This window comes from Eptatretus burgeri, chromosome 16 (genome assembly GCF_056783735.1).
Source record: "Eptatretus burgeri isolate ZD-2024b chromosome 16, Ebu_testis_v1, whole genome shotgun sequence".
NCBI classification, from domain to species: Eukaryota; Metazoa; Chordata; class Myxini; order Myxiniformes; family Myxinidae; genus Eptatretus; species Eptatretus burgeri.
In genome coordinates this window covers 7,876,140-7,899,350 of record NC_140976.1, presented here as the reverse complement: position 1 = coordinate 7,899,350, position 23,211 = coordinate 7,876,140, and the positions used below count along the sequence as shown (strand labels likewise).

Sequence of the window (23,211 nt, the reverse complement as noted above, 5' to 3'; positions counted from 1 at the left end):
CAGGTCTCGAAGTATCCAGCTTCATGTATGCGTGTACTGTATACATGCTGTACGTTATGTGCGCGTACTGTATGTGTGTACAGTATATGTGTGTGCATGCAAGTTGCTGCTGCTTTTATGCATTCCTAAACTACTGGATGGAATGAGTTGAAATTTTGTACTTCGACTCGAGGTGTGCCCAGGAAGGTTTTCGGCATTAAAATAAATCTGTAGTCATGGGAGTTCAGGACAGCCCCTTGCCCCCTTAGTCACAATGACAATGAAGATTCTTCCCCCACCTATATGGATTTAGCATCGCACTCGCCTCAGCTGTCCAGCCTGGGTTTGAATCCTGACCCAGCTATAAAATGTCATCACAGTGTTTCATAGGCAGGGTAATTCATCAATGTCTGTGCCGTCCCTCGGATTGACGTTAAGCTGGGCATCCTGTCTGCCAACATTAGTTGGTGGACATTAAAGAACCCACTGTGCCCTTCATGAACAGTCGACGAGCTATCGCCAGCACCCTGAACAAATTACAAATACCTTCCCTTCCCTACAGGGGGCACTGCCTCTGCAGCACAGCCATGCCCCTGGCCAATGATGCTTCTCATAATCTTGCACTCCATCCATCGCGACCGCACTCTGTACAGAGCATCAGTGGTGCCTAAGCAGTCTCTTGAGCTATTGGACACAATCCTGGACAGGTCGCCACTCCAACACAGGATACTTGAATAGCTCAATCATCTCAACAAGCCGGCACTCATTTTGCCGACCTCAGAAGGATGACAGGCTGAGTCAACCCCACCTGGTATTAATTCAACAGAAAAAAGCAGGATTTGAACTCAGGACCCTCGGACCCCAAGCCCACCACCCTAACCATTAAGCCAACACCAAGCATGTAGCCTTGCGCTGTTTTGCGAAAGAAGAAGGATTCACAACGTTTTATTTTGCATCAGAGTAACTTTCTGTGGTATTTAATCAAATAATCACTTTCCAAAAATTGAGATTTATAAAACGAAACTTGAGCCCATCCACGTCTGCTTTGTACTGAGATTAAACTTGATAAAAAAACAGCTAAAAAAAAGGAATTAATTGTATTAATTACTGTTCTGCATATTCTCTTCATAAAAGTTTGTTGAACATTTACATTATACATTAGGAACACTGTAAACAAAGAATCGGAACACAAATCTACAGTTTATTGGTGCGTTGGCTCTGTATTTGGTGCGTTGGCTCTGTAAAATGGATGGAATCTCGTTCCGAGTGCGCACGCGCAAAGAGGAGTGAGATAAAAAATTTTTTTACCGTCTGTGTCTGACAATCAAACAAAATTGAAAATCATTCCAGACAGGAAACTTACTGTTTTTAGGGACATCATAAAGGACATAAACAACAGGCACGAATAACTAATATGTTAAATAAGGTGGTGTAAAAGATGGTGCATCAATGGCGAGAAACTTCTGAAGAAAGTGTTTTTTTCGACAGCCTTTCAAACCTTTATTTTATTTAAATTTAATTATGTACTTGAACAATGTATAAACACAAATCATCTTATTGGCACATTCAAAAACCTACAGTTTAGCAATACTTGGACAAAATATTACATCATTTTACTTCATCTCGCCCAATCAAATTTACAGCTCGCACTCTCAGCGTTGGGAAATATCGAGATTCAGACAAAATCGTGGTTCGTGTGAACCACTCACAATTAGGTGTTCTATGAACTCTCTAGTTGAAGGCCAGATGACGAAAGCTCAAATGGGGGGAAAAAGTTATGCCATGGACACACACACACACACACACACACACACACACACACACACACACACACACACACACACACACACACACACACACGCACACACACACGGAAAAGTCCATCTCCCACTGCGCAGAGGACAGACTAATAAAGTCGATCAGATAACTTGTGATTCACACACAAATGGTGGTGTCCCCATCCCAGAAGTTGGACCGAGTCAACTGAGAACCTGCAGAGAGGTATAAACTTATTTGTTGTGACAAAAACCTCACATCGTTGATTCATGAGGATGGGGTTATTGTCCTTTATGTTGTTTGAAAACTCCTCAGGTGTTCACCCTGTTATCCTTCCTGATTAATCAAACTTCTGTAATTAACATCGTCGGTAGAAAAGATGACTTGTGCAGACTTCCATACCTTCGATGTTATTCTCCTCGGATCTCTAAAAAATAAAAGTTTTATACCATCTCGTGCCAAACATCAGGGAAAGACTGGGGGTTTCCAAGGGTGTTCATCAAGCTTAATGACACCATTGAGGAAGAGAAGACTGGGATCATATTATGTGCAGAGCGTTGGTGCTGCTTAAGCAGTCTCCTTCGCTATTGGGCACAATTCTGGACGGGTCGCCACTCCGACACAGTATACCAGCAAGCTGGCACTCATTTTACCGACCTCGGAAGGATGACAGGGAGAGTTAACCCCACCTGGTATTAATTCAACAGCTGAGCGGGATTTGAACTCGGGACGCTAGGAGCCAAAGCCCACCACCCTAACCATTAAGCCAACACCAGGCAGACCATTGACAAAGTGACTTTATTATCTTTGTAAACACCTGAAAGTTCGAGTTAATGGGAATCTCAAGAACAAGAGGTTAATGGTAGTGGAGGAGACAATGAAATGCGCGTGTACCCCGTCCGAGTTTATGAAATATGCGGGACAGAGATGACGGATGTACGCCACCCCACAATGTCTCAACCAATCAAATGTTGCTTCAGGGAGGAAAATAAAATATGGTCAATTGGCCACTGGGTCAAGGTGCTTGGGGTGGATGTCCTGCATGAGCGTTCAGGTTGCAGAGAGGTTTATCAAGGTTCTTCAATGTATAGACAAGCTCTCTTGTGAGCAATGAACATTGCACATGACACCAAGAGAAGTGCTTCGTACAATATGTTCAGTTTATAATCGAATTGGTAAAGACCATTGTTCTCATTGCGAATGTGACGATACTTTTAAAGGGCATGTTGGATGAAGCTTGAGCACGGCAGACAATAGGATTAAACACAAGTTTCATGTCGTTTTTTGGTGGCGATTTACATACTTTTATCATTTCTTGCACTTGTTCTCGATTTGCATGAAATTAACTTTTAAAACCGATGAGAGTGTCCTCTGTGGAAATCTCACTGGACGACGAGAACTGTTCGCAATGTACTCGCGAAATGGATTTTTCGACTAAATTTGACCAAATCACAAAATGTGTTTGAACCCGACATGGAGGTGTAATGGTTAGAGCATCTGCTCCGAGTCTCGGAGGTCGGCTGTTCAAACCTCGGCCGAGTCATATCAAATACTTTAAAAAATGGCATGTGCTGCTTCCTTGCTGAATGTTCAGCATTTAAATGATAAGAGTGTGGACAATCCCCAGAGATTGGCATCCATGGGGAGGAGGAACTTCCCCCTTAGCAAATGCCTTGCTGAGTGCAGTGACAAAGTTGGTGCCATTGTTGTGATGTCGCTGGTACCCAGAGTGCCCTGGGAAGTGACAGCACTTCCCCCAAGCTCAGTGGTCATGTTTGTCTTGTTTAACAGTCCTGTGCTGTGCTTCGTGTATTTTTCTGTATGTCCAAGTGTGTGTGGCAGCTCCACTCTGAACTTTAGTTCATGTAAATAAATAAAAAGAAGTCCTAAACACCTTCATTCCTGCATGGCATCATGTGTATCTTGAGAGTCAATCCATTACACTCAAGACGACTCATTCTCTGAGAGTTCAAACTTGACTCTAAAGTACTCAATCAATTCCAGCTCAGAGTAAAGGAAAACATATTGTCGGTTACATTGAACGATTCATTGCCTTGCTAAGAGCCATGTCTGTGTTGAGGTGGGTCCTTCCTTACCTAAAGGCAGCCTTGTTCACCTGGGCGACCTGCACAGGGTTCAAAAAGCACAACAAGTTGTTGAAGGCGAAGAGTTGCTTGCCATTTATTTTGTTTGGTAGCAAACACAGTCCATTCCTGAACTGCTGCACAATGGTCCTGCCCTGTAAAGGAGAACATGTGGGCGAAAAGGGGGGGGGCGTGGCTTGAAATAATGCAGTGATAAAGAAAGACGCTTCTTCCTCTTGCAAAGGCAACACCTGACTGCCTTATTCTTCAGTGCTCATTGAAGAATAGGGCATTCATAATGTGGTCAGGGTACCGGCACGCAACAGCCTAATAAAAGTTCCAAGATGCATCATGAGTTGGTCCTTAATTCTGCTAAACAATTATGGAAGGGTCCCTGCCCGGTGATCTTGAAAAACAACATTCTTTTCCGATTGTCACGCACTTTTAACACCCCCAGGTGAATTAAGTGCTTTCAAACACTGTACACCTGTTAAAGAATCCCTATCTACAGAGTACAAAGCAAACCAGCACACGTCACTCATGCACTCATGAAAGTCCTCACCTGGGAATTCTCCCAATTCTTTACTTTCCCAAAGTTCAGGAGAATGGTGTCCGTATTCAGTCTGAGTCTTTTGAGTTCCTGGACTGAGAATCCTTTTTTGATCAATCCCAAGGCTTTGAATTTCCATGCAGTGAAATCTTCCACCGTTTTCAACTTGAAGGCCTGCATGGCATAGGACATTGCTATGAGGAACAGCTCGAGTCTCATTGGGGAACAAAGTTTTTATTAAAGAGGCATTGTCAGGAAACAAAGTGTTTTTATTATATTGTTATGGTTGTGGGCGTAGATGGATGAGTTGAATTGGAAATTTAGCATTGAATAGAGTAGTTTGGTCCGCGAACATGTAGGAGGCATCTTAATGTAATTGAGTAGGGAAACTGTGAGCTTAAGTGTTACATGTCACCACATGGGGGTGGGGGGGGGGGTGTTGTGTTAATTAGCTATAGTTGAAGAATAAGCTTTCCCAGTGTGTAATTGCCCCTCTGTGGTTTTTCCCTTGACTTGTTTTTATAAGGGTGACGGCAGGGAAAGTCACGCCCCCGAGACTGATGATTGATGGGCATGATGTCAGAAGCTAGCCGAGCAGGCAGAATCCCTGCCTTTCTGGGTTTTCGTGTGAGCAGGTCACGCCCTGGAGGTAGAGGATTGTTAGGCGTGATGTTGTCGAGGAAGGGTTGGTTGCGCATTTGGAGAGAGAGAGAGAGAGAGAGAGAGAGAGAGAGAGAGAGAGAGAGAGAGAGAGAGAGAGAGAGAGAGAGAGAGAGAGAGAGAGAGAGAGAGAGAGAGAGAGAGAGAGAGAGAGAGAGAGAGAGAGAGAGAGAGAGAGAGTGTTCAGGGTGAGCGCATGCACGAGCCAAGAAGCTGGCCTTTGGCTCTTAGTTGAGTCGTGAGAAACGGACCCCAAGCCTCATGTATGTCATAGCGGGTTGGTGAGAACGATTGATGCACGACGTGGCTGCACTAGGGCTCTGAGCCTTGGTGGTGAGTGCCCATCAGTGAGTGCCTGGCTTACGTTTGTCCTGATACGAGAGAAGCGAGGTGCCATTTTGTGTGCGTCTGCACATGCTGGTGGAAACGCCTCAATTCCAAATTCCACAACGACCAGCTCTGGGCCAAGTTAAGTACAAGAATACACGAAAGGAAGGGTTTTCTATTTATTTTGTTTTCCCTTTGTCTGTATTTGAGTCTGTGTGAAGAGGCACCTCGACTTTCGGATATATTTACTTCACGTTTTTATCATTATCTTTTGAATTATTGTCCTTTGTAAATATTTATTTATTTTCATTAAATATGCTCATTTTAATAAACTGTATCTGTGTATTTGTAGTGGGGTTTGACTATAACTCCCCCCCCCCCCATCGTGCATCCATTACTGTGCTGTGCTCCTCCGCCACTCCACCATTGCGCCCTGCCCCTCTTGCACGTGTGAAAGTGATAATTAATCTCCGAGGATCGATGTGTCCACCTCCTATTAATAAGGAACCGCTCGGCCGTCCAGGGTCTGGCATTGTTAACCACCCATCACCACCAATTGGGTTGGGGGGATTAACCTGGGCCGCTCCCACCCCCCCCCCCCCACCGCGATAATATTAATGATTCGTCCTTATTTATTAATTGATGACCATTTATTCAGACTTATTCAGGGGCCAAAATCGATTTTTCCACAAGTCCTTGCACATATTGTTGAGTCTCATGAAGACGAATGACGGTTCAGACAATTTGAAGGTGACATGATTTTAAGAAGATACAAGAGTTTTTTTTATATCTTTTATAAATTTTATTCCCTGATAATTTTATTGAAATACATGCCAAAGGCCATTCCTCTTCACAAGACTCCATTGTACATTGACGTGTGTGTGGTTGGAATTAACGTAAAATGATGGATTTCTCGTGTATTGTCCCATTAGACTACGTAGAAGTACAAACAGCACGTGAATTATTTGCAACTCTTCAGCAACCAATTGTTTAAGTCGTTTAGACGATGAACTTATAATCCCAATTTCTCTCATTAGACCATGTGCGGAACATCTTGGAGCAAGAGGTTCCATCCACAGCTAATAGCTCACGATGCCGAGACCCCAGATTCGAATCCCATGTATGATGTTGATCTGTCCAACGTCTACAAACGTCCTTGTGATTCAATCAGCCGGAATTTCAAAAACCTATTTCCGAAAACATTCTTTGCATGGCATCAGCAAACGTTCTCACCAACAGGATCTGTAGATTAGATATCATGGTGGTGTTGGGAAATGAGAGCAATGAAAGTCAACATTATGCAGAAATCCTCTCTTTTAGTTATAGCAGGAAACATCCATCACACTCACCTTTTTTGCTTTCATTAGCAATATCGTGTGTTGGATTTGGTCAAACTTTGTAACAACATTCAGGGTATCCAAGGTCTCCAAGAAGATTGTGCTCGTCATGCAGGAAGACAGTTCATCAGACTTCCATTTGAAGTTGAGTTCCTTCATCTTTTTAATCATATCCACAGAAAAGTTGATACTCGTGCAGTTTGTTTCTATAAAAAAGGCAGAATGAAATGCAAATCAGCAACGGTCAAACGTCACAGCGAGAGTAATGAACACGCAGGTGAAGCGGAATCACTGCACACCTGTGTCCCTAGGAAATAAAATAAATCATTGGGAATGTGAATATGTGATCGTTTCATCATCCTGTAACAGAGATTAAACAATAAAAAGAGCAATCAGAGCTTGCAAACGCTCGCCAGGACTTCTTTTGAGTGGTGTATTTTTATAGGTTATAGCGTAAATCCAATATGGCTGCCAAACCATGTGACCGATGACATCATATGTGTCAACCTTTTGTTCCTCATGGACAGGCAGTCATACGTGTAAAGTTTCGGCTCGATCTGTTCAGCCACTTCAGAGAAGAAGATTTTTGCAAGTTTTTTTTTAACAATATGGCTGCCGAATCACATGACCCATGACGTCATTATTTTTTTTTTCTGGGGACCATTTTATCCCAAGATAAAATTATCGACACAGGTCAGAAGAGTACTTCGAGGGCACAAAGGAGCAGGGTCAACAGTCTGAGAGTGAAGATGATGAGGGGTCTATCACTCAGAGAGGAGTCAATGCATGGAATGGTCTCCCTGGGAAAAAAAGTGATTGTAGAAACGCTAGATAGGCTTAAATTTGAATGAAGTACGTACCGAGAACCATTGGGGATAGAGGGGTGCATGGCTATTGGCAGGAAGGGTAGGTAGCTGGGTATGCATCAGTGATTGCATACCTGTCGTGCTTGCAATGTCTGTGAGAGGGTCTCGTCAAAAAGGTGAATGTGCTGTCTGTGTTTGTTCATTCCTCACCCTAACCCCCCCCCCCGACCCCTATAAAACCAAAAATTAAAAGATTTTTAAAATCCTATGATTTAAAAGAAAAATAATGTACACTTTTTGTCATATTATATATGTGTACAGAATACAGTGGCTTGGCCCACTGTTCTCATACACACTCTTACACCCGCACATCCTCATCACAAGTGAATTGAAGTCGATAAAGTGTTGGATTGCATTGATGTGGTCACTGTCTCACCGCAGGCAGGTCGGTGGTCTTTCTCTCTTCTACCGTCTCCTCTCCGGTCTTGCCCCCCCCCTGCTCTGTCTGCGATATGTCCCCACCATGTTTCTGCAGGGTGCTCAAGGTCCACCAACAACCCCCTTCAGGTGAAACTACCAAACTCACGAATCACTGCTCACCTTCACTCTTTCATTCCTCTTTTTTCCCACCTTTGGAACAAACTCCCACACTTTCTTCAATCCCATTCTTCTCTCCAGCTGTTCATCACCACCTCTTATCTTTCCCCATCCAAAACCATGATCGTTTCTACCCCCGTTAATCCACCCCAAACCCACCTCCTTCAAATTCCCTGCTTTCCTTCCTGAAAGTCCCTGGAATTTCCATCTTGTATACCCCGTGTTCCCTGCTCCATCCTTCTCCCTTCCACAGATCTCCTAATGTCTCTGTTCCCCACTGTTTTGTCTTTCCTTCTCTCACCCCTCTTGTCTCCTGTCCCCCTTGTTGTGTGTTAGCTCTCATACGAGCCTCGACAATGTGTACAAAAAAAAAATGTGTTGTAGATGTAGCACAGGCTTGAGGGACCAAATGGCCTCCTCATACATCCAAGTTCCTTGTGTAACCGAATGACTTGAATAAAATGGTTTAGCTTGTGCAACGGCATGCAGTGCAAATGCACTCACCGATGTCACGCCGAAAGCGACGTGCACCCCCTCTTAGCATGTAATAGGTCACGTCGTACAGATTCTCGACGTTCCAAGAGAAGTCGAAGTTAGGATTGACCGTAGCTGCATTCATCTCTTCATTGTCTATGATCTCCACAAGCTTATCTGCAATGTCAGACTGGTGAAAAAGATAAGGAAACACGCGTTCAGGTCAAGAAATGCAATGAAAAAAAAGATAGTGAAAAAATAATGATAGTTTGTTATTGATGGGATCATCAGGCCATCAAGTTGGACTTCTGAAAACCGTCTGGAGCAGGAGATCATCAACAAGGCCTGCTACGCATTGCATGTGTATATATATTTTTAATTAAGAGTATTCACAATGTACAGACAAGAGGAAGGTAGATGATTGGCCAATACAGTGGTTCTCAAAAGCCAAACTCCCAACTTACCCTGATCGGAAGTTGATCGAGATCTTCACGGTCCAAGGTGCTCACCAATGGTCCTAATCCTTCTACGGTCGTTGCCACCCATTGACTTGTAGGCCTTCGTGACCAAAAAAAAAACAAAAAAACAAAAATAAACATTTGGCACAAAAGAAAACAACAACCAGATACAAAAGAAATCTGTTATTTTCCCTTGAGAAATTGCTTGGACATGAGGGGTCAAATTCACGACTGGGTAGTTGGGCTGGAAGGATAGCCTAGAGAGGTATTTGCATCAGCTTCTAAGCCGTTTAGTCTGGCTTTTAATCCCAACTCAGCTATAAACCATCACCCTGGTTTTTCACAGGTAGGGTGGCTCATGAATGTGAGAGCTGTCCCTCTGATGAACCTTAAACTGGGTGTCCCTTCTGCTGGCATAAGTTGGTCCGTCGGGAAGAGTAGACCAGCAGTCTGGAAAAAAAATTCCAAATTTGTGCTCTAATCTATAGGGGCACTGCATCAGTGGCACACCACCACCTCAGTAACGATGTAACCAGTGGCCGGGGATCCCGGTCCAATGTGGATTCGCCAACAGCTAGTCAGTTCTAAATTCGGTTCTTTCCAGGTCTGTGAGCTATACCTGAGCCAGATAAATCATTATATATATATATATATATATATATATATATATATATATATATATATATATATATATATATATATATATATATATAACAACCTACATCAGACATGATGAACGCCAATCAGCTAAACATGAACGCCAAGCCCTTTCTGCTCAAGACGAAACAACAACACAATATAGTGTCCTATCGAGCAGCTCAGGCACGAGACGTGTTTTCCTTTGGATATTGGATACAACTCGCATCATAAACACTTACCCATAAACCTTTTTAATCAATCCAGCCACGGCGACTCTCTTGTCAGGATCAAACGTTCCACAAGACTTGAATTTGCTGATGAGTGCTGAAAACTGGTCTTTGGTCAGACTGTCGATCCTCGTCGCGGTCAGGTCACAGACCAGGGAGCCAAGTTGTTTCACCAAATTGCTATTACTTTTCTGTGATTGTAAACAAAATGAAGAACATGTTACATTTCCTTTTTAATTGTTTGTGTATTATTGGAATTTTGTACATGGTTTAAGGTTTGTGGAGGAGCTGGAACACACATCACAAAACACATGAGACAATACCCGAATTGACTTCAGACAAACAGCTGCTAAGTTTGGGTTCAGTGACATAACTTCTCGCGGCACTCTGGGTGCCAGAGACACCACTTTTATGACGTCGCTTTGTTCTCCGTGCTCAGCTGGAGAATGAAGGAGGGATTTCCCTCCTCCACAATCCACGTGGATGGCAACCCATAGAGTTTCATTCCAAACGATGAGGCAGGTGGCTAACCGAAGCGGATTATTCGTGTGAGCGATTATTTTGTGGTGAAAAGGTTGTTCTACGTACCGCACAGCTCCAGGCCCGGTTCACAAAGTCGGTGCGTTTCTGTGAGATTTTCGGTAGCAAATTCAGACGCACTTGGCCCAAAAGGTGAACCAGGCTTGAGCAATGTGTGTCTGGGATTTTGTTAATATCCGTCATCCTGAAAAGAAAACATAAATTCATTGCATTATGTGAGGGCCTGAAATCAGAATAATTGTGACAATTAAAGACATCCCAAAATGGACACGACAAAGAAAATGATGAAATACTTAAAACATGCACTAGAAATGATAATAATAATAATAATAATAATAATAATAATTAATGAATAGTATTTATAATTATTAATGATTAATAATATTAATTACTGGGTCAGGATGATTGTTAAGTTAACAACTGGTTCAGGATGATGCAGGAGTGAAGAGGGTGGATCGAAGGAGGATGGATGAACTGAGGGAGGAGATTGGTGTGCAGATGAGCTTGATGGGGAGATTGATGAAATGCTGGATGAGATGGGCTGGACACTTGGTGCAGATGGGGGAAGAAAGAATGGCAAAGAGAGCTGATAGGTTGAGGGAGCAAGGTACGAGGAAAAGAGGTAGACTGTGGTTGAGATGGGAGGATTGTGTGATGAGGGATATCAATATGGTGGTGGTGGTTGGAGAGTGGAGAGAGTTGGCTGAGGACAGGGGGAAGTGGAGGTGTATTTGAAGTCGAGGCAGGGCAGAAGCTTGGTACCAATGGACCACACCCCTATAAAGAGAGGCGAAGCAAGAAGAATAATATGTTCCCTTACAAGGAACTTCAATGCAGGAGGTTGTCCTTGCTATTTCCTTTTTGAATGCCCAGTGTCAAGCAAGGCAACAGCACAAAACATTTTTAAAGTCTTTGGTTTGACTCGGCCGGGGTTTCAAACCATCGACCTCCCAGACTCAGAGCGGACGCTCGCTATAACATGGCACCACCGAGTCTGGTTGATAATTAAATACAATTTTAATTATATGGGCACATCACAAAGTCATAATTTCCAACTTCTGATTTACAAATGTGCCCTCACAAAGATTCGAACAACAAATCCACAGAAGTGCAGGTAAGCGTCCGGAACTACTCAGCAATCGAGTCATGTTTCAAACTTCAAATGCATGGATTATTAACTGCAAAACATATTTACCTGTAAAAAAACAAAAATAATTCACTTCTTAGGTACAGGTAATGCCGGATTGCAAAAGGATGTCTGTCAGATTGAAATAATCGGGGCAAAGAAAATGAGAAAGTTCCATTGATGACATAAAACACTGAATTACGGAGGAGAAATTCTTACGGGAACATGGCAAGGACCGATGGGGGGATACTCTCCAGCTTTTCCTTTTTGATCTTCTCAAAGTTCAATGTACCATGAATGGCCGTTCCGAGGCATTTCACCTGGAAAGGGAAACCTCAGAATTAATCAGTAAGCAATGCTTTGAAAACGTGCATTTTTTGTCGTTATTTTCTGGCTAACTTTATGATTATAACTCCCCCCCCCCCACCTTGCTTCCATCCTCACTCTCCTCCCTTTCATTCTTAAGCTATGCTCCTTGGTCCTATCACGGTGCATCGTGTGAAAAAAAATGGTTGAATCGATTTAATCTTGAACTTTCATTATCTTAAAGATCTCTATCAGATATCCTCCTTCCCAATATAAAAAGCCTGATCTCTCTCAGCAGTTCCTGAAAGCTTAATTTGTCTATCCATGGAGTCAGTCTGGTATCATAGATCTACGCTGAACCGTCTCTATGATAGTGATGTCATTCATCAGAAATGATGATGAAACTGCACACATTCCAGATGAGGTCTCACAACATTCATGTCCCTTATTTGTCCATCCCTTATTTATTTTATCTTATTTATCCCTTATTTGTCCAAGTCTCCGTCTATTTTGTCCTTCAACCCTGTTGTTGGTGATTTCCCCCTCTCTTCCTACTGTTTCTTTTGTTCTGGCACTTCCTGATCCCTTTTGTGTTCCAGCTCTTCCATGAGCCTTGACTTTGATGCCTGACCTGACCTTTGTAGTTGCAAATTTTTTTCCCTTTGGTAAAGGAAGTTCATATGATCACAGTTACCTGCATCTTTATACTGTAGTGTGTGTATATATATATATATATATATATATATATATATATATATATATATATATATATATATATATATATATATATATATATATTACTAAAACTCTCATCTTGTATATATGTATGTATGTATGTATGTATGTATATTCCCAAAATACAGCCAAAACGGTAGACGATAGCACAAAAATTTTCGGCCCCCCTCACTCACCATTCGCCTGCGGTGTGCAGTATCAAGTTTCGTTAAAACCGGGCAACGAAAAAATTATTTAAAAATCAATTCCTCATTCAGTCAAGTACTCTTGGGGAGAATTTGATTAATGCAAAGAACCTCACCGGTATAGTTTTCTGGAGCTATCTTTTTTCTTTTGAAGTGATTTTTTTATCAACTGCTGTCACAACGGGAACCCAACGGGTTCACAGGTCGTCGAGTGTTTACTATAATTCAAGGACCAGTGTTTGTTTGTTTGTTTGTTTGTCTTGCTACTCCTACATTTCTGGGCCAATTACATCCACATTTGCTATATAGGATCAGTATGACCCCATTTAATGTATCGGGGTGTTTTTTTTCTTTTCCGGAGGTCTTGGGGTGTGGGGTGGGGCGCAAATTATCGATGTAAATGTGTATCGTGTAGCGCCACTTCCAGGTTTTCCCTGGTATTACAAGCCTCCACCATTTACAGTTCAGTATTCCTGTCCCCACGTTTTCCAATGCAATGTGAGGTGTTTTGAATTATAAGCAGTAGGTATGTTTTTGCTTCAAGCACATTACCAGGTTGTTTTTTTTTGCCAATAGTTTTGCAATTTTGCCAATTGCAATAGTTTGTTTTCTTGCTTGCCTGATGCATGCTCCACCCCTTTCTTCGAGAAAATAGGGTGGAGTCGAAGCAAGTTTTGGGCAAACGCTCATTCCTAGTTCCAATCTCCTCCCCTGTCAGTAAGATGGCATGGAGAACTAATTTTTTTTTAGTACCAGTATTATAGATACCTAAGTTTACTGATGAACGGTCACGTACACTTATGTTGCTAAATGTAAAATGTCCGTGGAAATGGCCACTCCATACCACTATCACCACATAGGCCTACAAGATCTGTGTGTGTGTGTGTGTGTGTGTGTGTGTGTGTGTGTGTGTGTGTGTGTGTGTGTGTGTGTGTGTGTGTGTGTGTGTGTGTGTGTGTGTGTGTGCTGATCGTTGATACTCGAATGAGCATTGTGAATGCATTTGTGTCTATAAAATATTTTAATATACTTAAACAATTATTAACCCTTTGAACCCTCGTGGCAATTTTACCAGCTGCTATTCTGTGACTGGTTTACTGACCGCTATTCACCTCCATATACCTGAGCGGCCAGATTTTTCTCCAGGGAGTCCAGGGTGGGGGAGCTGAAAATCCAAGGAGCTCAGGTTGAAAGGGTTAATGCGTCATAAAGTTACCCGTATTTTTAGGCCTGTAAGTCGATGTGGAGTACAAGTCGAATTGGCTAATTTCCCCATTTTTGTTTCCTTCATTCATAGATCAGTCTATATGGAGTACAAGATGAAGCTAGATCAACTAGGGTGGTAAGCAAAACTGTCATTTAGAACAATTGAGTGTTGATTCCTTCCTTACACTCACAATGCAGGGATAGCAACTAGCTCCAGGTAGCTATGCGGTACTTCCAAGGTAATGAATATTATGAGGTTTTGTGCATATTATTTGAATTACTTTGTGGAACGATCTTTCAGATAAATTAGGAATGAAAATAGTTATTCAACATGTTTGTTATCATATAGATGTACAGGATTTAAAACAAGCTACAGAATCATATCAGCACTGGTTCATAGCACATTATACATTTTGTCACAGCTCACAACTCCTTAACTATAGTGCAGATAGAAGCGTGTGACCCAAGGTTCGCCACAGCCACCCACCACACTTTCAGAAGTGGGGAGGCCAAATACCATGTTGCCCCCCACTTTTCAACTACCCATGTATGTAAACATGCAGTCTCAGAAAAAGTGGAGGAATGAAGAATTTATCATACACCATTTACGATTAATAACCGATTGATAGTAACAAAGTACAGTGGATGATCATGAAAACCATTCACAATGAGAAGACAGTCACGCCCCCTGTCCCTTGTGTTAGACACGTGACGACTCGGCATGAATTGGCAACCATATTGCTGAGTCTTCTTTTATGGAACAGCCATCAAAACAACAGCGACTGCATAAACATGACCAACCATCAATGAAAGAAAAACTTTCAGCCCAGCGACAACAAGCAGATCTAGTTTCGAGTCACGCTTGCATCCATCCCCAAGCTGTGCTGCAAGCTCCACACCATATATCGTCATGCCCTCAACGTTAAAGATAGGCCCGTATCATGTACATAGCAACATTTACAAATCGAAAGTTTGTTTATCAGGAGTGATTGTCCCATTGATATAATAGGGGGGATGCATTCCCAAATTGTTGTTCCCATTACAGAGTGACTTGAGTTTTGGATTTGTACTGCACTGGATAGCTCAGCTACTCTTCACAAAGGACACCCATGGGGGTCTTTAACATCCACCAACGAATGCTGTCAGACAGGACCCCGAGTTTAAGGTCCACCAGAGAAACGGCACACACATTGATGAATCTTCCTGCCTGTGAAACACCAGGATGACAGTTTATAGCTGGGTCAGGATTCAAACCCAGTCGAGACAGCTTAGAGGCAAGCATGCATACCTCTCGGCCATCCTGCCAGCCCATAAGCAGCATTGATTGGAGTTTTTACAATTTACATCTTCCTGTGAGTTGAATTTTTTTTTCGAATTTATTGTCGTAAACGTAGATTGAATTTTCGAGGTTTTAAACGAGGTCAAAACGAATAAGAAGTAAAACACCTTCAATGGTTATTGATCCACCATTAATGAAAGATTGATTGATTGGTTGATATTTATTTCCAAACAATAAACAATTTGATATGGTACCAATACTCATACATAGACATAACAATACGGATTGATATTCCGATCAATCGTTATGTAGGAGGGGTTAGTCGAAAGCAAAGCTTGAAAATGACGTCCCTCAATATTATACTTCAAAACACAAAAGATGGAGGGAAAGAAAAACAAGAGACAGAAGAGAAAGTCTGAGGCTTGTTCGTTTTGTTCCGACAAAGGGTAAGGCCCAATATGTCAGGTTCTCTTTCATTCCTGGAGGATCGATCACTATTTAAGGTATATTTACTCCTTATTTGTTTTGACCTCTCTTAATGCCCACACAGATTTGCAGATTGTTGCGCTGAGATTAGCGATTTACAGTATATTCGTTCTTTTAAACAAGGTCACCTGTGATAAGTTCGCTTGGCCAAGTTGGAGTTAGATTCAGGTTAAACACAAGAAATCACGTGTTCTAACAAAGATTCCACATGGAACACAGCACACTGACGGAGCGTTTTTGTGGGGTATGAATAGGCCTCGACTGGAGACGAGCAAACAAGATGCGCAATATGTTGTCAAGGCAACATGCCCCATCAACTCGAGGACAAGGTGATTCTTGAGAGAACAGGCAGACAATACAGAGATAGGACCAGAAGTGTCCGAGTCAAGTGGTTTGAGAAACACCCATGGCTGACACTGTGTGATCCATCCATCGGGACCATAATCTGTACAGAGCGTCGGTGCTGCCGAAGCAGTCTCCTGGACTATTGAGCACAATCCTGGACAGGTTGTCAGTCTGATGCAGGATACTCAAATGGCTCAATCCCAGCAAGCTGGTACTCGTTTTGCCGACATCGGAAGGATAACAGGCTGAGTCAACCCCACCTGGTATTAATTCAATGGAAAGGATTTGAACTTGGGACGCGAGGATCCCAAGCCCACCACCCCAACCATTAAAAAAAAATTGTATACCAAGTCGAGGCTCGTGTAAGAGCTAAAGCCATGAAGCCAACACCAGGCATACTCTGTGTGAGACTAGGAATAAACTTCTTTGCTTTGTTTGTAAAACAGCAGTCGACCATCAAATTCTTTCTTTTAGTAAAAATGCAGAAAAGACCTTCACACAAATTGGATTTCAGAACTGAAAGAAAGCAAGCATCAGACTGAAGGTACCCAGTCAGAGTCATGCACATACATAAGCAGTTGAAAAACTGAAAGCTTTGGGAAGGACTGCGATAGACGTGCAGCTTAATCAAGTATTGAGGAAAGATGAGCGAAGAGAGAAAGGGGGCTCAGACGCCAGATTCAATGCATACAGTGTTTGCTCAGGCAGGGCCATCCCATTGGAGGTCATGATGATGCTGCAAGCAATTTGTTCCAGCCAATTAAACTGAGAGGAAACGACATTCCAGAAATGGACGACTGTATCAGCCAGAAACACAACATGTCACCCGAGATGTTAACAAAATGACAGCAAAGATGGGTCCTACCGTTCTATATTTAGTCCTGGCTGAAGTGAAAGAAGCAGGCTGGTACTCAATTATTGGTGATGAAACAACTGATATTTACTGCAAAGAACAGTTCAATATTTGTGGAAGGTGGGTTGGTGACAGCTACCAAGTATATGAGGAATCACTGGGACTTGTTGAGGTGCCCCCCCTGCTCTCTCTGCGATTTGTCCCCACCACATTTCCACAGGGCGCTCAAGGTCCGCCAACATCCCCCTTCTGGTAAAACTACCAAAATCACGAATCACTGCTCATCTTCACTCTTTCATTCCTCTTTTTTCCCGCCTTTGGAATAAACCTCCTCACTCTATTCTTTCCCATTCTTCCCTCCAGGCTTTCAAAACAGCTGTTCACCACCACCTCTTTAATCTTCCCCCATCCAAATCCTCGATCTTTTCTACCCCCGATAATCCACCCAAGCCCACTTCCTTCAATCCCCCTGCTTTCCTTCCTGAAAGTCCCTGTAATGTCTATCTTCTCTTCGCCATGTTCCCTGTCCCATCCCCATCCCTCTCCCTTCCACAGTTCACCTAATGTGTCTGTTCCCCACTGTTTTGTCCCTTCCACTCCCACCCCTCTTGTTTCATGCCTCCTTGCTGTGAGTTGTGTGTTAGCTCTCATACGAGCCTCGACAATGTATACAAAAAACAAAAAAAAGATATTACCAATGTCGAGGTCAAGCATTTGATGGGGCATCGAATATGCAGGGATGGATAAGTGATGCTGCTCCTCAAATTCAGTATGAGAACAGCTCAGCCGTTTCTGTTCATTGCTTGGCCCAATGTACCAATTTAAGGAAGTTTCCCGTAAAAGCAAGATGCCGATTCGAGATGTGCTGGATGTCGTCTTTCAAATAATCAAACTGATGAAGTTTTCCCCAAAGCAATCGAACGTCTTTGTACAAATGCAGATTTGCGTTGGCAAAGAGAACCCCCGTCAGCTGAGACTACTTTGCGTGACTCGATGGACTTGAAGAACAGGGTCTTTGAGTGACATTTTGTCCAACTATTAGGTCTAGCTGAATACATTGGCTAAAGTCGGTGACAGGTTGAACGACGAATATGACCGACATGCAAGTGGCCAAGCCGTGTTAATGGAGAGGTTCATTACATTCTTTGGCCTGAAGCTGGCATATCAACTCTTCTCTTGGGCAGAGCAGCTGTCAATAAATATACAAGGTAAGGATCCATCCGCCCAGAGTGCAATGAAGACCGTCTCCTTTTGTTGCGCACCTTCTACCAACAACAACGAAATGTGGAGATCTTTCACAAGTTCTATGCTCATGTCGTTTAGAAGTCCTCCGACAGAAGTCTATGGTCCTTGACATTCTGGATCAAGAGCTTGACAGAAGATTTGAGCAAAAAGGCATGCGACTCCTCCAGAATCTGGAAAATTTCTTCTTGAAGCTGCCAATGGGGAGTATTCCAGAATACCCAAATCCATTGAAGATCAGTGCAGAAAATGACATCAATCGAGAATGTCTAAGACTTCAGCTACAAATGTTACCCGATCTTGTAAGATCGGACACCAGCGTGATCCGTGTAACTAGCATGGAGACCATTTGCCAGGACATGTCTACGGATCCCAGTCAATAAGAAGCTCTTTCACAGAAGTCCACAAAATTCAGTCCTGAGAAAAGTGAAAACTATCTGAGGTCAACCGTGGGCCAACAAAGGCTGGACAACACTGATCTTCCATTACCATGAAAGATCACACAGACAAGATCGACACATTGGCATTAGCGAATAACTTTTACGAAGCAAATGATTCAAGGATGAAGTATTTTGGCTAATTTGCCTGAAGCCAAACTCAGAAAATAGGTAAAATGTGTAAAATGAAATTTTGAATTTCTGAATTTCACTGAAATGGACAGCTTTCAAAAATGAAGATTGACAACTGCAGTTCAGTTAACATCACGTTCAGCCTGATCGGAATTCTTTCTCTCTTTAAATTAGTTGAAACCCTGAAATGTTTTACCTCCCAGCTTCTACCCCCTCCCACCAAAATCCCTTAAATGTGCCAGAGTGTGTAAGATGCAGCTGAGAATTTAAAAAAATCCTGGGGTTGCCCCAGAGCCCCCTAGCAGGACATGTCGAGAGTTCATATAGTAGTGATAGCAGCTTTTTTACAAATTGGTGCCCACCCTCACTTTTGATGACGTTTCTGTGCCTCTACTTTAATAAACATCATGAACACCTGACACATTGTAATACAACAAAGAGAGGAGGAGATTGGGACCATACTCTGTGCAGAGCATTGGTGCTGCTTAAGCAGTCTCCTTGGCTATTGGGTACAATCCTGGACGGGTCGCCACTCCGACACAGTATACCAGCATGCTGGCACTCATTTTGCCGACCTCGGAAGGATGACAGACCAAGTTAACCCCACCTGGTATTACTTCAACAGCTGAGCGGGACTTGAACTCAGGACCCAAGGATCCAAAGCCCACCACCTGAACCATGAAGCCAACACCAGGCATAATACAACAAGGAAATCTAACACAGGTGGAAGCCATTCAGCCCATCATGCCTGCGAGAACACCACATCAACCCATCTACACAAGACCCAAGGAAGAAAATGCAAAAAAAAGTTTTTAATTAATGAAATAAAAAACTTTTTTTTGTAATTTTTATTTTTATTTTTTCCCCTTTTCTTCCTCTCGGGGAGGGGGGCATGAGCTTGGTTAACCCTCTAGAGCCTCAGGGGTCGATTTTTTTGTTCACCCAGAACATTTCTCTGGAGGGTTAAAAACACACATCAACCACCCAACCCCCCTTGACAAGACCCCCACCAACAGCACTCCATACACAATCACCCATCAATACTCAAACGACCTCAAAGCCTTATCAACATCCCCATACCCCTCTATCTCCATAACTTCCAGGTACCTATCTAATTCTAATTTAAACGTATCTACTGTTTCTGCTGCCACTACCTTTCCAAGGAGACCATTCCATTCATTAACTATTCTCTGAGTAAAAGTCCCCTGTTAGTGCATCAGCTAGGGGTATCCTCGTGTGCAAAAAATGTACCCTAAGTTACCAACTGGAATTTTGAAGTTGACCACTTCTTGTAACAGAAAAACTTGGTTACCATTTCTATAACCCGGCAATAAGTGCGAAAATGGTGCCTCTTTTGGGGGTTCCGACGGAAATTGTCGGGCCAATTATTAGGGGTAGTGGAAATGAAAACGACTGTTACTTTGCAGTCTTACACCCAAGAAACACAAACTACCCCTCAAAATGTCGGTCTTGAGACCGTCTTTCAGATGATTTGCAAATTTGGTTCATTGGTTCAAGAATCAGGTCACTAGAGGTTAAAAAGGTCACGAAAATTTGGGTCAAGTGAAAATCTGACCTATCTCTGAAACATGCCCCACAGAACATGCCACATCCATATTTTACCCTCTCTGAGGGTCTATCCCATCACCATAGGTGCCAAGGAACACAATCAAATGAATAAAGTGGAATTTGTTGCAATAAAATGAAAACAGCACGGAATGGAAAGAGGTCAACTTTCAATCCGATCACTTTTTGGCCACCGCTTAAACGATTTTCTGTTGGGAAACTTAAATGGTTTTTATGTCACCACCGTTCACCCCAGATAGACAAATTAACCCTTAAAATGGTTTGCCTTAGAATACCCTTCCATATATTACCTTTATGGAGATTGGGTCAATAATTAGGTCATTAGAGGTCAAAAGGTCACAGAAATTGGGGCCAAGTGAAAATTTCTGTGGAAAATTCCCAACAGCACATGCCAGATCCATATTTTTGTCCTCTATTGGGGTCAAATTTTTGGAAACAAAATATACAGACATGAATGCACATATATGAATGGAATGTACTTAATGACCACCATAGGGCCTAAACAGTAAATGAAAACTGCCACTCCAACATAGTAAGTAAACACATACCAACTGGTGGAATGTGATTCTGGTTTGGAAATGCGTATAAACTTATGAGTCAGTCACTCACTTTCTGACGACACCAAATACATTTTGACATCCTGACTTTTCCGAGTCACTTTGACAAGTGCAAAATGTACAACAGGGATTGTTAGAACCACGGCAAGGACATCTCCGAGTTCCACACTTTTGACATGTGCAGTGGATTGCAATGTCTTCAGCAATTGGATTGTTCCCCCTGCTTGGGACCAGAAGATCATCGATAAATTTGAAACCAAATTGTCTTGGGTCAGAGGGTTCGCATGATGAGAGGAGGGACACCATCTCTTTTGTAGCAAAGTAGGCTCTCAAAATGTGCAACCGAATGGCATGACTTGTGGGTGGCAGGTCATCCAAACATGACCGCTTGGCATGATGATACCTGTGGCTTCGGAGCTGGTTCATAGTTTTCATCGTTGTTCCTTTCTTGAGGACCTGTGTCAGATAGGCTTCCACTTTATCAATTACTGTATCCAGGTTACCTGTCACCACCACAAAGTCCTTTAAGTACATCTCTGGATTGGCTATTAGAGCAGCATGCTTGGTTCCAACTTTACTTGTGTAGTCACACCCAGTTAGTGTGTGGACAGCGGGCAAAACCTGACACAAACTTCGTCCGATCCTCTTTGAAAGGATATGTATCGGAATGTATCTTGTCGAGTCACCAACCCAAGCCTTCACCCAGAGTTCTTTTGAGGCCATTCGCATTCAGCTCGCTCCAGTAGAACATCAGCAAAATGAACACATCCGTGTCTGACGATAGGACTATGATACGATTTTTACCTTGTTTAACAGCATGCATTGCATGTGGTGTAATCCTCATGTCAGCCTCTTCTACATTACACTTGAGTTGTGGAACCTCTACAGGTCTCAATGTCATGGACCAACACGAAACGACGATGCTGTCTGGTCCACAGAAATGACTGACTATAATCTCCAACGGCGGAGCACTCCAATTCCGTACCAGCGCCTCTGCATGAATGAGGGATTTAAAATTTGCTATGTTGACACTGGATGGCCAAAACCTGTCCATTTCTCGAGGGAGAGGGGTTTCCCTGGACACATCATGCAGTTCTCTGGGTGACTTCTTCTCTCGCCTTTGCCGCTCAGAATCCTTCAAAGACGTTCCCATGTAGCAATCAAACACAAAATCAATTCTCGATGCACCCTTTGCTGTAGAGGCAACATAGCCTAGAAAGACATCACAGAAATCACCAAAAAATTTTGAACTCTTTGTTTGAATCTTGCGAATGTTTGCCATCACATCAACTATACAGCATGTTCCCATTGAGTCACCAGGTCTCGGTGTTCTTGGGTCCTGGTCGCTGAGATGAGCTTCAAGTTCATGGACAATTTCACTTTTAATTGGCTTGGTCATTCGGCCTTCATCATGAAAGAGAGGAGACGTTGTACACACGTCGTACTGCAGGAGTTCCTCCATAGTCCATCCTCGTATCTTTGCAATCTCTCATATACGTTTCATCTGAGCATCTTCTCGCTTGTTGAGTTTTGCTTTTCCTTTCTGTGCGAATGAATTCTTGCAGATTGCGGCGAAGGTTTTAAGGTTGGTGCGATGAATCGTGTATGACAGTTGAACGGTCTTCTTTATGTACCTTTCTTTACGAAGTTTCTCATCGGTATCGTTGCCGATTCTCTCATTGAGAAGCTGTCCCCTGATATCTTCTGACATGACTACTTTGGTTTAGATATTGTGGAGCATTTTCTCTTTTGGGGGAGTGAGGAAGGGATTCTCATTATTCTCTATGACGTTTAATATGGCTTGAATGTTGGCCTCCTCAAACTCGGTTGCTGATTTGCTGAATGACCTGTTGACTTCTAACTCATAGGAGGAACTACCTATACCAGCAAGTTCTCTGTGAAGGTTTGTGTTGGCAAGCATCTCATGATATATCAGTTTCCACTTGGCAACAAACTTCTTCTTTCTTGAACTACCAATTATTCCTGATGCACTTTTCTGGGTTCTGCTGATAGTCTGTTCCAACGCAAGGTCTGCTCCAACCTCTTTGAAATGTCCCATTGTTCGTTTTCGTTTAATCGTCTAAACGGTGGCCAAAAAGTGATCAGATTGAAAGTCGGCCGCTTTCCATTCTGTGCTGTTTTCATTTTATTGCAACAAATTCCACTTTATTCATATGATTGTGTTCCTTGGCACCAATGGTGATGGGATAGACCCTCAGAGAGGGTAAAATATGGATGTGGCATGTTTCAGAGATAGGTCAGATTTTCACTTGACCCAAAT

General features: G+C 42.7%; 1 protein-coding gene across 1 annotated transcript in view; it reads right to left on the bottom strand.

The window, feature by feature from the left end:
- Nucleotides 1–23,211, bottom strand: part of LOC147010436 (otoancorin-like) — a 76,385-nt gene that overhangs the window by 12,244 nt on the left and 40,930 nt on the right. Inside the window, exons 15-22 of the mRNA XM_085860362.1 lie at nucleotides 11,800–11,900; nucleotides 10,503–10,638; nucleotides 9,927–10,105; nucleotides 9,055–9,148; nucleotides 8,621–8,780; nucleotides 6,726–6,919; nucleotides 4,402–4,563; nucleotides 3,852–3,994 (exon numbers count right to left, since the gene is read on the bottom strand). Coding sequence (XP_085716488.1) covers nucleotides 3,852–3,994; nucleotides 4,402–4,563; nucleotides 6,726–6,919; nucleotides 8,621–8,780; nucleotides 9,055–9,148; nucleotides 9,927–10,105; nucleotides 10,503–10,638; nucleotides 11,800–11,900 — 1,169 coding nt within the window. The remainder of the gene's footprint in view (nucleotides 1–3,851; nucleotides 3,995–4,401; nucleotides 4,564–6,725; nucleotides 6,920–8,620; nucleotides 8,781–9,054; nucleotides 9,149–9,926; nucleotides 10,106–10,502; nucleotides 10,639–11,799; nucleotides 11,901–23,211) is intronic.